The sequence below is a fragment of the Dipodomys ordii genome, unplaced genomic scaffold (genome assembly GCF_000151885.1).
Source record: "Dipodomys ordii isolate 6190 unplaced genomic scaffold, Dord_2.0 Scaffold30, whole genome shotgun sequence".
In the NCBI taxonomy this organism is placed as follows: Eukaryota; Metazoa; Chordata; class Mammalia; order Rodentia; family Heteromyidae; genus Dipodomys; species Dipodomys ordii.
In genome coordinates this window covers 4,309,039-4,324,329 of record NW_012267246.1, presented here as the reverse complement: position 1 = coordinate 4,324,329, position 15,291 = coordinate 4,309,039, and the positions used below count along the sequence as shown (strand labels likewise).

At 40.1% G+C, this 15,291-nt stretch overlaps 1 protein-coding gene across 1 annotated transcript in view; it reads left to right on the top strand.

Annotated features, from left to right (window-relative positions):
• Ift80 (intraflagellar transport 80) overlaps nucleotides 1–7,464 on the top strand; it is a 50,460-nt gene extending 42,996 nt beyond the window's left edge. The window contains exons 15-17 of the mRNA XM_013016223.1: nucleotides 1,884–2,007; nucleotides 6,155–6,320; nucleotides 7,297–7,464. Of these exons, the coding sequence (XP_012871677.1) occupies nucleotides 1,884–2,007; nucleotides 6,155–6,253 (223 nt within the window). The 3' untranslated portion in view covers nucleotides 6,254–6,320; nucleotides 7,297–7,464. The remainder of the gene's footprint in view (nucleotides 1–1,883; nucleotides 2,008–6,154; nucleotides 6,321–7,296) is intronic.
• Nucleotides 7,465–15,291: the final 7,827 nt, after the last annotated feature.

Here is a 15,291-nt window from a genome sequence, read left to right as displayed (position 1 = left end):
TTCTGCATAATGAAGTATATTGATGTTCTAGAACAACTTATCTCTTTGGAGTTTTTGAAAAGCCCCCAGCACAGAGAGTTGGCTGATGTGCCCTCTTTCAGTACACTTGCTGTTTTACAAAATGAAGATGTCCTTCTAGTCATACACAACACAGTGCCCAGAGGGTGCGCACTTGACTCCTCACACACAGACACCACTGGGAAGGGCCCTGTGTACATTGAGGGCCTTGGACACCAGGAAAGGAATGGGCTCGAGGCAGCATTACTCCAGTTGCTCCTGGGATTGCTGCCTCACTTCTCTAACCTTCCACTTCCATTCCTCTGTATTTTGTGCTTCGTGGCTTTACACTCCCATTTGCCTGACCTTTTTCTCTGAAAGACTGAAAATTACTGAGAAAAGGGGACTCTGAGCATCTGGTTGGTAGCAAATGTTATATTTGTATTTAGCAACAAAGCACATGTCAGGATGTTTTCATAAAACAATCACATGGTTTAATGTTGGCATTGCCATTGTCTTGTGCATGTTTTTTTTTATATGGCTCTCAGTTTTCCATCAATTGCCAAATACATACAGCATATTTAAAATGCTTTTCAAAGTAACTAAAGCACACTGAGAATGAACTACATTTCCCTACTGAGAATTATTCACAAGTTGTGAGATAGCTAGATAGCTAGTCAGTACTCATTTTTATCTAAAATAGCAGATTTGTAGTGGTTTTCTCTGATAAGCTATGACTTCACTATTCAGCTTAGAGAGTCAGAGACCTGGAGTAGTGATGTGCTTTTGACTGTTATGATGACTACCCTGAATACTTTAAAACAAGAGGACTGCAAGTAGTGAGTAGAACCCCGGTCCGGCTGTGGGTGATGCGCAGGACTGTAGAGACTGAGCAAGTACCCCGTACTGAGATTCACCTGTTCCCTCCTCGCAAATTGTCACCCCTGTGTAGCATGTGCACATTTAGTGTCATACCAAGTGCTTCGCAATTCGCTTAGTTCTATTCTGCTATTTAAATATTACTTTTCAAAGAACTTAGTTGTACAGATCAATAGATAATGATTCAATTATAAAATTTAAATTTTTCTTTTTTTTTTTTTTTGGGTCCGGTCATGGGGCCTGAACTCTGGGCCTGGCACTGTCCCTCAGCTCTTCAGCTCAAGGCTAGCGCTCTACCACTTGAGCCACAGTGCCACCTCCGGCTTTTTTCTTTTTGCTTATGTGGTACTGAGGAATCGAACCCAGGGCCTCGAGCATGCAAGGCAAGTGCTCTACCACTGAGCCACCTTCCCAGCCCTTAAATTTTTCTTATACTCAAGGGACCAAAGACATTTTTGTCAGCCTTTTCTTAGTGTCAGTTTGTTTCACTAGATCTCCAATTTGCTATAATAATAGTTTTAAATTCTATACATTTATTACAAACTAATGAAAATAGCGAAGAGAGTTGCATTCAAATGAAGTGCCACACTTGGATTTCTTGATATTTTCAAAACACTTCTGTAGACCTTCACCAGACACGACATGCTCCTACTCACCAAAGAGAAATGGAAACCACATCTCCTTGTAATAAACGTATGGCTACTGGCAGAAGCAGTCTGAAAATAATTATAATACATGGCAAGAGTGCTATAATAATATTTGTACAAATGATAGGAAGTGTAGATAATGGATATTTATTTCTACAAGGGGAGTAGTCAGAAGAGGTCATGTTTAATCTGAGTCTTGAAGGATAAATAGGAATTTGGAATACGGAGAAGGGAGAAAATGGCATTCCATTCAGGGGATAAACAAAGGAGCAATCATTTATCCACTCCTAACTCGGGAACTCTGCTGGGTATGCAGTCTAACAAGCGCAATCCTGATAATCTGTTTCTTTCCCACTACAGGGCCCTGGAATTAGCTGTAAAATATAAAACCCACGTAGATACAGTGCTGGCATACCGTCAGAAGTTTCTGGAGACCTTTGGTAAACACGAAACTAATAAACGATACTTGCAATATGCAGAAGGTGTAAGTATTATACAGTATTTTATAAGAACATAGATGCTGTGTGTGTGTACATGAAACATTCATCTTATGAGTGCTACTATAATTTCAAAATTTTTTTTTGCTTTATGACATAGCCTACTTTTGTGACTGAAGAAGTAAATATTTTGTTGAATTCTTATAGCCATATTTGGAGTTACTCAAATCTTTTTATAATATTCAATTTGTCTTAAATGGGGTGCCACTTGCTATTTTAGATCTATTAATAATGTAAATGGCTAGGATAAAAGTGAACTCCTGAATTGTGTCCTCCGCTCACTTGCCCCTTCTACTCCAGCGTGAATATATACACAAAGGAAAATGCATGTGTGGAATCCTAGAGGTTAGCTTGTACCACATAGAAATACTTAGTTTAAGCTGAAAACCAAAGATTCAACCTTTGCCTCCCAAACTCCTACTAGAATCTCAAATGTAATGACCCTAACAAGAAAAAAGAATTCCAGTACACATCAGCCCACAAAGAGAGCCCGAGCAAGAGCATTCACCCTCGCTCCCAGAGTGGCATAACTGATAGTTGACCTTATATAGGCTGTCCAAGGCCCAGGGAAGGGAAAGATTGCTCACCACTCTATGGAAATCCAAGAGGTTTGACTCTCAAGGGCTGTGATTCCAAAACAGGCCAGCCTTGATTTTGGCTCAGCGAACTAGTTTGCTTAGCCTTTTCCTTGTTCATTCATTCAAAAGTTTATGACATTTTACTCTGGGCTGGTACTAAGTGTTGAATAGGATACACATAACTTATTGTGGCTTATAAACTATGTGGGTATATTCCATCTTGGGATACAATAAAATAGAATGTTCTGTAAGGCCCTGAGTTTGATCCCTACACTTTGGAAAGGAAGCAAAACTAAATAACTAAATAAAATGGGATATTCTGATTTGTCCCAAGGTAGGTTAAGAAACCTTGAGATATGGAGAGAGGTGGAGAGAAGGCACCTACAATGTCTACTAAAAGCCAGTATTACCTACTTATACAGTGTTTCAAACACCACAGGTGCCATGATCTACGTTCTTGAATTTCAGAGCAGCTTTGCAGGGAGTGAGGCCATTGAGACCAGTCTTAGTATTAGTGCTACTTTAGTGTTGACTTCCAAGATAGCTCCTGAAAATCCACAAGACATTTGTACATTTTGGGCCATACATAAGGCTTTTGCTGCTCAGGTCCCTGGGATCTCATATTACACTGACTCAGACTCTCACAGCAAGGCAGAAGTCACCAGAGGCCACTTGATCTTTTTGTTGCAGTCTGAAACTTTGGCTATATGTGGAAACTGAGCACTTACCTTAAATTTATCCTATTTATAAATTTTATGTGCCCACCCTGTTTCTTTCTCATCACTGTCTTGACCAATATTTTTTTTTAGTATTGGCACATTAGGTACTTTTGAGAACACATATAAGAAAATAGTCCTTAGTCTAAATACAGTTGTATTTTAGATAGCAAGACCGCAAAATCCTTAAATCTTCTTCATTATGTGTGTGTGTTTCAACTGCTGCCCGAATGTTTAATCAACAAAATATTCAGAAGGGTAACAGAGATTTCCAAGATGGGATAATGAGAATAACATGACTGTGTTGATAGTATTTTCTTTTTATCCCAAAACCATGTATATGGGTTACTTTGAACCACCATGACACTGTGTTCTAAGTTAAGTAAAAAATCACAAAACAGTATTCTAAGATGAAAATGCTCTAAACCTGGAAATGCCAAACAGAAGTGAGAGCAGTCCTTTCCATGGGCTAGCTATCAACACTCCCCCTCCCCCCATCGTGTGTACTCCAGCAGGTGTAGTTGATGGACTTTGGGTGTAGCAAAGCAGCCATTGTTCGCTGGGTCATCAGTGTGTGGTTCTCTTCTGATTGATTTGAAAAACACAGGAAGGTCAGTGCAAGGATGGAAGGAAACCAACACATTCATCAAGTTTTGTCTTCAGGATTTTGGAGGCGGAGGCTTGAACTCAGGGCCTGGGCACTGTCCCTGAGCCTCTGTGTACTCAAGGCTAGTGCTCCACCACTTGAGCCACAGTGCCACACTGGTTTTTGAGTGGTTTATTGGAGATAAAGAGTCTCATGGGGACTTTTCTGTCAGGACTGGCTTTGAACCTCCATCCTCAGATCTCAGCCTCCTGAATAGCTAGGATTAGAGTGTGAGCCACCAGCACCCGGCTGTCTTCCTTCCTTTTTACTTAATAAATTATTTTCATTATCCTTAAGTAGTTATATAAAGGAAAGGGGTTTCAATTCAACATACAGCTTGTGAGTACAATGCACTGTGATCAATGTTACCCTTGTCTTCCTCTTTATTATCAATGCTTTGTTAGACTAGAAACAAATATTTTGCCATGTAAAAATATCAAGTTGGGGGGACTGGGAAGGTGGCTCAGTGGTAGAGCGCTTGCCTTGCATGCATGAGGCACCACATAAGCAAAAAGACAAAAGCCGGAAGTGGCACTGTGGCCCAAGTGGTAGAGCACTAGCCTTGAGCTGAATAGCTGAGGGACAGCACCCAGGCCCAGAGTTCAGGCCCCACGACCAGACCCCCCCCAAAAAAATCAAATTGGGATATTATGAAAATCCTGGTTGTAAAATGAGTCTTTCAAATAATTCAGTACTTGCTGTACTTTTCAACAAGCTGACATTTGCATCTTACCACATCAATTTATCTCTTAGATAAAAAGATTTTTTCTATTAATTATTAATGTACCTATTTTATATATTATCAATAAATATATAGAATTATTATTTTTTTAGAAAAGTATCCAAAAATATCTACAGATTACTTCATGGAAATTTAGATATAACCTTAGAATGAGTCAGAAATGAACAAGTTCTTATCTCTACACAGAACAGTGTAGTATAGGTAGTATTAAACCAGACAGAGTACTACTTGCTAACTGAACATTTATCTTAGGTAACTATGAGATCTGTTTATCTTTTTTTTTTTTTGTCAGTCATAGGGCTTGAACTCTGAGTTAGCAAGTAGTACTCTGTCTGGTTTAATACTACCTATACTACACTGTTCTGTGTAGAGATAAGAACTTGTTCATTTCTGACTCATTCTGAGGTTAATTCATAATAAACTAGGTTAATCTAGGACTGAGTGTTCTCAGAGAAGACACACAATCCTGTTGTTCCACTTGGTTGAACAGTAGGATGTGTTTTCCTAAGAAAATGGCTCATAGAATTTACATGCAGAGTCCTTTCCCAAAGCCAGCTGGAGGAAGGAGAGGCACACACATAAAAATGCTAACACTTTTCAGTTACTTTTTATATGTGTCTCATTCTTGCCTGCCTTCTGCTTCCTCTAATGTTTCTTCATCTCTCACTCTTAATGACCACCAGATAGATCTTCAAAGCACTTAAAGAGTTGTTGGCAGTGGATTTTCTGGTGTAAACTATGCTCAAGGGAACCAGTGTTCTCCTGTCTTTTATAGCTATGCTTCAATATGGAAGATGTAAAAAGCTAACATTGTGGAGATAGTGCTTTGTGGACACAGTCTTATCCACTTCTCTTTTTTTTCTCTTTTTTGTGCTTGAACTCAGCTCCTCACATTCTGACTTAGCTTTTCCATTCAAGACTGGCATTCTTCCATTTGAGCCACAGGTCTGTTTCCTGTTTTTCCTGGTAGATAAAAGGAAAGAATCTTGGGGATTTTTCTGCCTGGCCTGGCTTCAGACTGGGACGTTTAGACCTCAGCCTTTTATAATCAGATTTTTGTCTCATATAAACAGATTTTACATCCAATGTGAGTCTGCTTTTTGGTATACAATTGTTCTATTTGATGTTATACTTAAAGATAATTCATGTTCTTTCAGCATTAAGTTTTCTTGATGTTTTCTTTTTCTCTACTGCTTTAGAAATGGATATATTCTGGTTTTGTTTATTCTCAGTCACTTTTTAAAATGTTTGACCATTTTATTTTTTAATATCTTTGGTTTAATATCTTTGGAAGTAGAGGTTTCACTTCCACATGTTACTTCATAAGTACAGTTCATTTTGATCCATGTCACCTCTTCCTTCATTTTCCCCTCCCAGCCTCACCCAAGTTACCTTGAATTAAACAAAAAGACCTGTACTATAGAAGCATATTTCTTCTTCTCTGTTTTGTAGCTCGAAATAGATTGGGAGAAAATCAATGCCAAAATCGAGATGGAAATAACTAAAGAACGGGAGCGGTCCTCAAGCAAGAGTATTGGGCTAAAGCACTGAACGCCATCTCAGCCTTCAGGAAGTTACACCCATAAAAGGAATTCCCATTTAACAGAAGATAAGCATGGTATGGTTGCTAAGGAACCAGAGCATAAAAGGTGTAGTTCAGGGGTAGAAGGCTGTAATTCAGTGGTAGAAGGCTTGCCTAGCGTGTATGCACGGTCCTCCAGTACCTCAAACAAGAAAGGATAATGACATATTCTTTAGTTACAAGCACTTTGTATGCATTGAATGCCAACAGTACATTCAGAAAGACTAAGCACAAAATAATTGACATGATTCTATTATACTCTTCAAGTCTAATAATTAGCAAAATATTTCTATATTCCTGTCACCTGTGTAGTGCTGATTATATTCCAGGTTTTGGTTCACACTATTTTGTCCTTGATTCTTCAGCATGAACAAAGAATAATGCTGATAATAAAACACTGGACTCTCTCAAATGCATGTTAGCATTAATTTGTATATGGCCTCTAAATTATAAAGTGCCTCCAAAGTTGATATAAGAATATACGAGGATGGATTTGTGAAAATATACTGTACATCAAAGCTAAGAGCAGCATTTATTCAAATAGCATAAGGTCAAAACAACTCATCTGTCCATCAGTAGATAAACAGATAATTCAAGGTAGTATGCCATCCAGTGGAATAGTATTCAGCCTTAAAAATTCAGATGAACTTTAAAAAAATTACTGTAAGTGAAGACATAAAAAGTCAAATATTGTATGTTGCTACTTTCATAGGAATCTAGAAATAAGTTCTTAGAGACGGGAAGGAGAATCGTGCCGGTGAGGAAGTAGGGCAAGGGGAAACGGAGGTTTATTTTCTTGTTAATGGGTACAGAGCTTCTGTTTGGGATGAGCAAGTTCTAAAAGTGCACTGTGATGGCCTCACTATTCCATGAATGCTGATGCCATCAAATTGCACTCCTAAAATGCTTAAAATTGTTACATTGTTATATATATATATATATATATATATATCATAATTTAAATGCATATGTAGAAGGAGCAAGAAGTATTTTCCTTGTTCTCTTCCTGCAGACAGCAGCCCTGGAGTCTAAATTGGTGAAATTCTTCCTCAGGTGATAAACCTGCTCCATGGACTAACCTTAACTCAGTAGGTTCCCTTGAAAGTGTGTTACAGTAACATAAATACCCTGAACTTGGTTTGGAAGTAGAGTGTTATAGAGAGGGCACAGCCCATGTATAAACACAGGCAGGAGAGGAGAGGGTTACCCCTCACCCCTATCCTAATAACTGTATCAAGGTTTTTTGTATAAAAATGTTCTTTAATTTCCAACTTGTTTCCTTTGTTTTCTGGAATATTCGGTTCTTGATCCAGATGCTGGACTCAAGAATGTGTTCAGTTTGTGAACTTTTTGAGCAGTTGCTTATAAATTGTACTTACTAGATTTGTATATGTTTTCTATATTATATTTCAATGAAAAAATTTAAAGTAATTGGGTAAATTTTATGTTGTATATATTTTACTACAATAAAAACGTTATATAAAAAAAAAGAGGTGTGTATTCTAACAACCGTTCTCTGCTGTGTCTTCAATTCAGTTAGATTCGGACCCTTAACTATTAACTTGGAATTAGCCTCAAGTTGGCAGCCAAGTCCCCCAACCCCAAACTGTCCTGCTTTCAGACAGCAGCCATAAGAGCAGTTGCTAGGTTACATTGGTGACACATTTGGGGTTCCCTGTGGCCTCTCCTTCAAGTTGGATACTTCGTGTGACACACAAGTCAGACAACTTGGCTACAAATGTGGGCATTCTCACTATCCTTCAGGTTCTATAATTTGCTAGAATGATTCACAGAACTCCTGGATACCCTCTTGTTACACTTTGGGGTTTATTGTAAATGGTTCAATGCAGAAATAATCCAGTGGGAGATACGTATAAGTCAGATTCTGGGGTGAAGCTTAACTGGGAGGGGGATGACTGAAGAGCTTCCATGTCTCTCCTCCCTCCTGCTGGAATCTGGGTGCCCCACCAGCTCAAGAAGGAGTTGACACACAGGAGGCTTGGCCTAGCCGCAGTGTCCCAGTATCTTTTCCATTTTCCGGCAAGTTTTCATAGAGAAGATTGACTTAATTCACTGTCCATATGACTGAGCTCACTCTTTTATCCCCTTCACTTCCTGGAGGTCGGGGGCTGAAGGAGCCAGCCCACGAATCATGGCTGTCTAATGGCTTCAGGGCTTCATTAGCATAATGAAGATATTCCAAGTTTTTGGAAGCTGTGTACCATGAACCACAGAGAAGCTCCATGTTTATGTCTTATTCTATCGTAAGTCTTTACTAGCCATATTAAATTTGGTTTTTAAACTTACACTTTAAAAAATATATATCACAGAAGCTTTTCCCTTGGTTTAGCATGAATACTTCTATATGTTTTTGGAAAATGATGTAATTTTTTGCTTTGGCATGTGTGTATAAATGTTTTACCTTTTTTAAAATGTAACAAAGAAGAATATCCACAATGCTTGACAACAGGCCCTGTTTGAATGATATTTCTGTATTATGATCTAAATAATGTTTTTGTACATAGGGAACATATGGTAAGTTTTAAAGCAAATATATATATATATATAGTTATATATATAATATAATAAATACATAATAATATATAATATACATAATATATAAATATATATATTTGGGTCCAGTCGTGGGGCCCTAAACTCTGGGCCTGGGCACTACCCCTCAGTTCTTCAGCTCAAGGCTAGCACTCTACCACTTGAGCCACAGAACCACTTCTGGCTTTTTTCTTTTTGCTTATGTGGTGCTGAGGAATCGAACCCAGGTCCTTAGGCATGCAAGGCAAGCGCTGTACTACTGAGCCACCTTTCCAGCCCCAAAGTTTTAAAGCAAATATATTTTAAGAAATCACTTAGTGGAAAAAAAAAATCATGAGTAGCCATGGAAGATTATCTCCAGATATCTGTCATTTTGGTACATGTGGGAAATAGATGCCTCTCTGAGGGCTTGGAGGCGTAGCTCAGTGGTAAACAGGCCTGCCCAGCAGGTGCCAGGCCCCAAGTTCAAACCCCAGTACTAAAAGAAAATAAAATTAAGTTAAAAAATACATTAAAGGGGCTGGGAAGATGGCTCAGTGGTAGAGTGCTTGCCTTGCATGCCTGAGGCCCTGGGTTTGATTCCTCAGCACCACATAAGCAAAAAGAAAAAAAAAAAGCCGGAGGTGGCTGTGGCTCAAAGTGGTAGAGCACTAGCCTTGAGCTGAAGAGCTGAGGGACAGCACCCAGGCCCAGAGTTCAGGCCCCATGACTGGACCCAAAAAAAAAAAAGAAACAATATGCCACATAACCCCATTTAGAAACAATACTTTGTTTCAAATGTATTTTTCTTATTTTTTAAAAAATATTAGCACACAGGTAGTGTACAAGGGCCGTTTCATCTTGATATCTTTTCACGTTGCTATGCAATCCATCCTATCATCCTCACCCCTCTATCACTCTTCCTTTTTCTTTTCTTTTTTGGCTGATACTGGGGATTAAATTCAGGGCTCTGAGCTCTTTCTTTTTACTCAGCTGGTACACTACCATTTGAGCCACATTTTTTTTTTTTTGGTGGTTGTGGGGCTTGAACTCTGGGCCTAGGCACTGTCCCTCAGCTCTTCAGCTCCAGGCTAGCACTCTACTAGTTGAGCAACAGTGCCACTTCCAGTTTTCTGGTGGTTTATTGGAGATAAAGAGTCTCCTTTCCTGCCTGGGCTGACTTTGAACTGAAATCCTCATATCTCATCCTCCTGAATAGCCAGAATTACAGGTATGAGCCACCAGTGCCCAGCAACTTGTTAATTTTTTTTTTTTTTTGCAGGTTGTGGGGCTTGAACTCTGGGCCTGGGCACTGTCTCTCAGCTTTTCAGCTCAAGGCAAGCACTCTACCACTTGAGCCACAGCACCACTTCCGGCTTTTTCTGTTTATGTGGTGCTGAGGAATCGAACCCAGGGCCTCATGCATGTGAGGCAAGCACTCTACTGCTGAGCCACCTTCCCAGCCCTCCTTGTTAATTTTTATAGTGAAAAAAAGGTCAGACCTTACTATCATGTACATACCACTGAAAAGGAACTACACAGTAATGAAAACACCTTGTTAGGCTGCAGACGGGGTGTAGAATAGTTACTGGTCAGGTTTAATACTATGTGCAGAGACAAAGGGAAGGTGGTGGGCAGCTCTTCTGCAAGGACCCCTTCTTGCCATCCGTCCCCTGGCCCTCATCTGCAGTGTCTTCTGTGCAGTGGGAAGTGACATTTGGACCAGAAGATTTACGAGATTCTCATAATCCTTTATGGCTTCTGAACTCAGTCATCTTGTATTCTGCCTGCTTCCCTCTCCATCTCCTCTGCCCCTTGAGCTCAGCAGAAGCTGAGTGACCATGCACATGTGCAGTCCTGGCCAGCATGTACTCCAGGACAGCGTGCTCAGGGATTTTTAAGCTAGACTCTCAACTCTCAGCCCCTTCAACTTAGAGCTTCCCACTTTTCACACAGGCTCAGATGTCCTAGACTATAATTTTCTGTTACCGATGGGTTCACTTTTTTGGTTGATAAATTACCTTCCCTTAATTCTACCAGATCGTAGCTTTTTCATCAGTGGATAAAACAAAGTCAATTGAGAGCCATGAAGTCACATACAGACTTGCCAAATAGCCTCTTATCAAAGGGTTTATGAAACCTGGAGAGATGACTTACATCATTGTTCTCTCCTCCTGGAAACACAAACTTTGCAATTTATGAAATTTTTATGAACATCAATGGTGACTATTGCTCAAATCTGAACCTCACATTTGGGTGTCCTGCCTATCTGTTTCAGCTCTGAGTTGGCTCCTTTATTAATTCCACTTGAGAGAAACTGTACACCTAAAGTTTCATCATTAAGGCACTCAGCATCTTTCTTCTTAACCTATTAAGTGAGGCCATTTCCTTAATATGCCCTTCAACCTGCACAGTTCATTGTTGTTTTCCCTAAAGAGTGGGCGTCACACCTCTTGCCATAATTGCAACACCATTTTTCATAGTTGGAGCACACTCATTTGCAGATCATGGCAATTAATGACCTCTTAAAAAAATTTTTTGCCGGGTGCTGGTGGCTCACACCTGTAATCCTAGCTAATCAGGAGGCTGAGATCTGAGAATCATAGTTCAAAGCCAGCCCATCAGGAAAGTCCGTGAGACACATTTCTAATAAACCACCAGAATACCGGGAAGTGGCGCTGTGGCTCAAGTGGTAGAGTGCTAGCCTTGAGCTGAAGAGCTGAGGGACAGCCCCCAGGCCCAGAGTTCAAGCCCTACGACTGACCTAAATAAAAAAACACAAAACAATTTCTCTGCCAAGAAGATGTGCCCCCCACACACCAGATTATGATATTTAACAAACTGCTTGAAGGCTACTGGTGCTTACACATTCTATGCATATCACAGGTACTTATGTATCTAGAACATTCTTTAGAAAAATTAGTCATGCTTTCTACCTTTTAGATGGATTACCATATTCAGGACTATTCTTTTCCTACTCCTGAGAGTTCCATGAAATCAGAATGGACTCAGAATGTTTTTGTGTTTGAAATCAGGAGAAAAGGGTTAGTAGTCCTGGGAACACAGCACTCCAGGTAAGTTTGATGAAGATATCTATATACAAGTGCCCTAAATTTAGACTTATTTTCCATATTAGTTTCATTAACATTCTATGCCGCAAATTGATGTTCTCTGTATAGTTGGAGAACATACCATTCTCAACTACATATAGAATATTAAAAATTACCTCATGAATTTAAGTGGCAGGATAACTGTTCTCTTAATCACTTCCCTTAATCACTGTTCTTTGGGTATTTAGATGGAAGTTTCAAATACAGGCTAAGTACAATAAATGTTGGGAGCTAGTGGCTCATACCTGTAATCCTAGCTACTAAGTCAGCTGAGATCTGAAGATAGGGGTTTGAAGCCAGTCCACGCAGACAAATCTAAGAGACTCTTATCTCTAATTCACCATCAAAAAGCTGGCAATGAGCAGGCCACTGGTGGCTCAGACCTGTAATCTTAGTTATTCAAGAGACTGAGATTTGAGGATCATGGCTGAAGCAGGAAAGTTCATGAGATTCTTATTTCCAATTAACCACAGAAAACTGGAAACAGAGTTCTCTTAATCACTTAAGATTCTGGCTTTTCCATAAAAAATATGTAGGTAAATTTGTAAAATTAAACACTCTTCCCTAGTGCTTTAAAGCCTTCTTACCCAGCCAGGACTTGGTAGCTCATGCTGGTAATCTGACTACTCAGGAGGTTGAGAATTGAAGGATGGTGGTTTGAAGCTAATCTGGGCAGAAAAGCTCATGAGACTCCAACTTCAAATAACCATCAAAGAGCAGGGCTAGAGGTGAGGCCCAACAGTCTCCAGCAAGAATGCTAGGTCCTGAGTTCAAGCCCTGTAGCCAGCAAAAAAGTTTTTCTGCTCAGGCATTCCATCATTAATACAGGTTCTACATGTTGTTAACATGGTCTGTTATATGGATGTTATTCTGGGACATGCTGCTTGGTCACTGGTGAAGCCAGTGGCTCACACCTGTAATCCTAGCTTCTGAGGAGGCTGAGATCTGAAGATCATGGTTCAAAGTCAGCCCAGGCAGGAAAATCTAGGAGAGACTCATCTCCAATAAACCACCAAAAGAGCCAGATGTGGAGCTGTGGCTCAAGTGGTAGGCACTAGCCTTGAGCAAAAAAGTTCAGGGGCAATACCAGGCCTTGAAGTCAAGCCCCAGAACCCCCCTACCCCCACCATACTTCTTTTGCAAGATTTTTTTTTCTACATGATTAAGGCAATAGAATTGAACAAAAAATTGTACTTGATAATTCAGGGAACTGAGAGAAACAAAGCAGTAGAGTCAAACATTTCTACTAAACCCAGGTTTTATTTACTGATGGAAACAAAAACTTGTTTGTTAGGCAGGAAAAAAAATGGAAGACTTTGTTACATGATTGGTGTAGAATAGAATTACCATTTTATGCCAATTCTGGATTTTATGGAGAGAAACTTCACACAGCTGATAAAAGGAAACACATATGATCTGTGCTCTTGTAATTTTGCTGTAAATTGCCTTGGAATGAGTGAGTACACTTAGTCTATGCTCTATGCACTGTTCTTTGGGTATTTAGATAGAAATTTCACATACAGGCTAAGTACAGTAAATGTTGGGAGCTAGTGGCTCATACCTGTAATCCTAGCTACTAAGGCGGCTGAGATCTGAGGATAGAGGTTTGAAGCCAATCCACGCAGACAAATCTAAGAGACTCTTTTATCTCCAATTCACCATCAAAAAACTGGCAATGAGCAGGCCACTGGTGGCTCAGACCTGTAATCCTAGCTATTCAAGAGGCTGAGATTTGAGGATCATGGTTGAAGCAGGAAAGTTCATGAGATTCTTATTTCCAATTAACCACAGAAAACCGGAAATAGAGTTGTGGCTCAAAGTGGTAGAGCCTTATTTAGCCTTGAGTGAAAAAAACAAAAAAACAAAAAGCAACAACAACAAAAAAAACCCAAGGGGTATGCAAGGCCCTGAGTTCAGGCCACAGGGTTGGCACACACAGGCGCACGCACGTGCACACACCCCCCCACACACAAAACCTTAACAGAATATGGCAACTTTCCAGTTTGTTTAAATGGCTGTCATGTTTGACAATATTTAAATAACATACTAGCCTATATGACATCACATTTCATGAAGTTTTTTTTTCAGTCTCTTTTATCTACTTATAGATTAAAAACTGCTTTTAAATGACAGACACAGCCTGCAGATTTTAACATATTCTCTAAGTCACACATCAGATAAAATTTGCACAAAATTTTAATGTCCTTCTGTTTTAATGTACGTTAAATTTTCTTTGTTTCCTCCATGATCAGGCCAGGCACTTTAAAAAGTTTAAACCATTCTCTTTTATTACAATCCTGACATTAAAAAAATTTCCCAGATCTGTCATATTTTTTTTGTCAACATTTCAAAGTTTAATCAAATTATCCTCTTCCAATACAAGTCAAGATACATCTCATTTTCTGGCTTCTCAGGACTGTCCAATTTCATTGGCAAGAGCAGTGTTCTGGACCCGTGTAGCCAGTCTTTTTCTGTTTTGAACACAGAGTTTTGGGCTCTTGAGCTTTTCCTCTCAAGTTTGGCACTCTACCATTTGAGCCACACCTCCACATTGGCATTTTGCTGGGCAACCGGAGAGATGAGTCTTTTAGCTTTGTAGGCTGGGGCTGATTTTGAACCTTAATCCTCAGACCTCAGCCGCCTAAGTAGTCAGCATTACAGGCCTGAGCCACTGACACCCTTGACTAATCTTTCTTGAGGTACTGGCTTCTCCAGAGAAACTTTGGTATTTGAGTTCGTGCTCTCTCTCGCTTATCATAAGCTGCAATAAGTACAGGGCACCCAATGTACATTTTACATCGTGTGCTCGTGTACTTTACACACCCTGCATTATTAACATAGGTCCAACTGCCTTCTGCTTCAAGGACCTGTCATGGAAGGAGAGAACTAATGACACCTGTTTTTTTCTTTCTTAAGGGATTGTATCTGTCCCGTCGCACATTACTGCAAGATGGCTTGACAGGGACGTTACAGGGGTCAGGCTGCTGGCGTTTCCACGCTGGGGCTGTACTGCAGGAGAAGTAGAGTCGAGAGCGAAGTCCCGTCGTGCTTCTCCATGAATGGATGCACCAATGACACACAGCACAGCACATGGACCTGTGTCACGGCGATTCACCGAAGACCTAGACTGCGTACGTGTGCTCGTTATAACAGTATTAAAAATAAAAGACTCCCAGAGAGCGAAAACAAGACACCCTTCGTATCCTTTAATGTCACGTTTCCCAGAGTGGCGGCGCCTCTCTCCACTTCCAACAGAGCGCCGAGGGGGTGCTCAACAGAAGTGACAGCAGAAGAGACAAGGGGAGCAACTTCCTGGCCACTAAATTTGGGGAGGGGGGGAAGATAATGATCTTGCTTTGCCATCC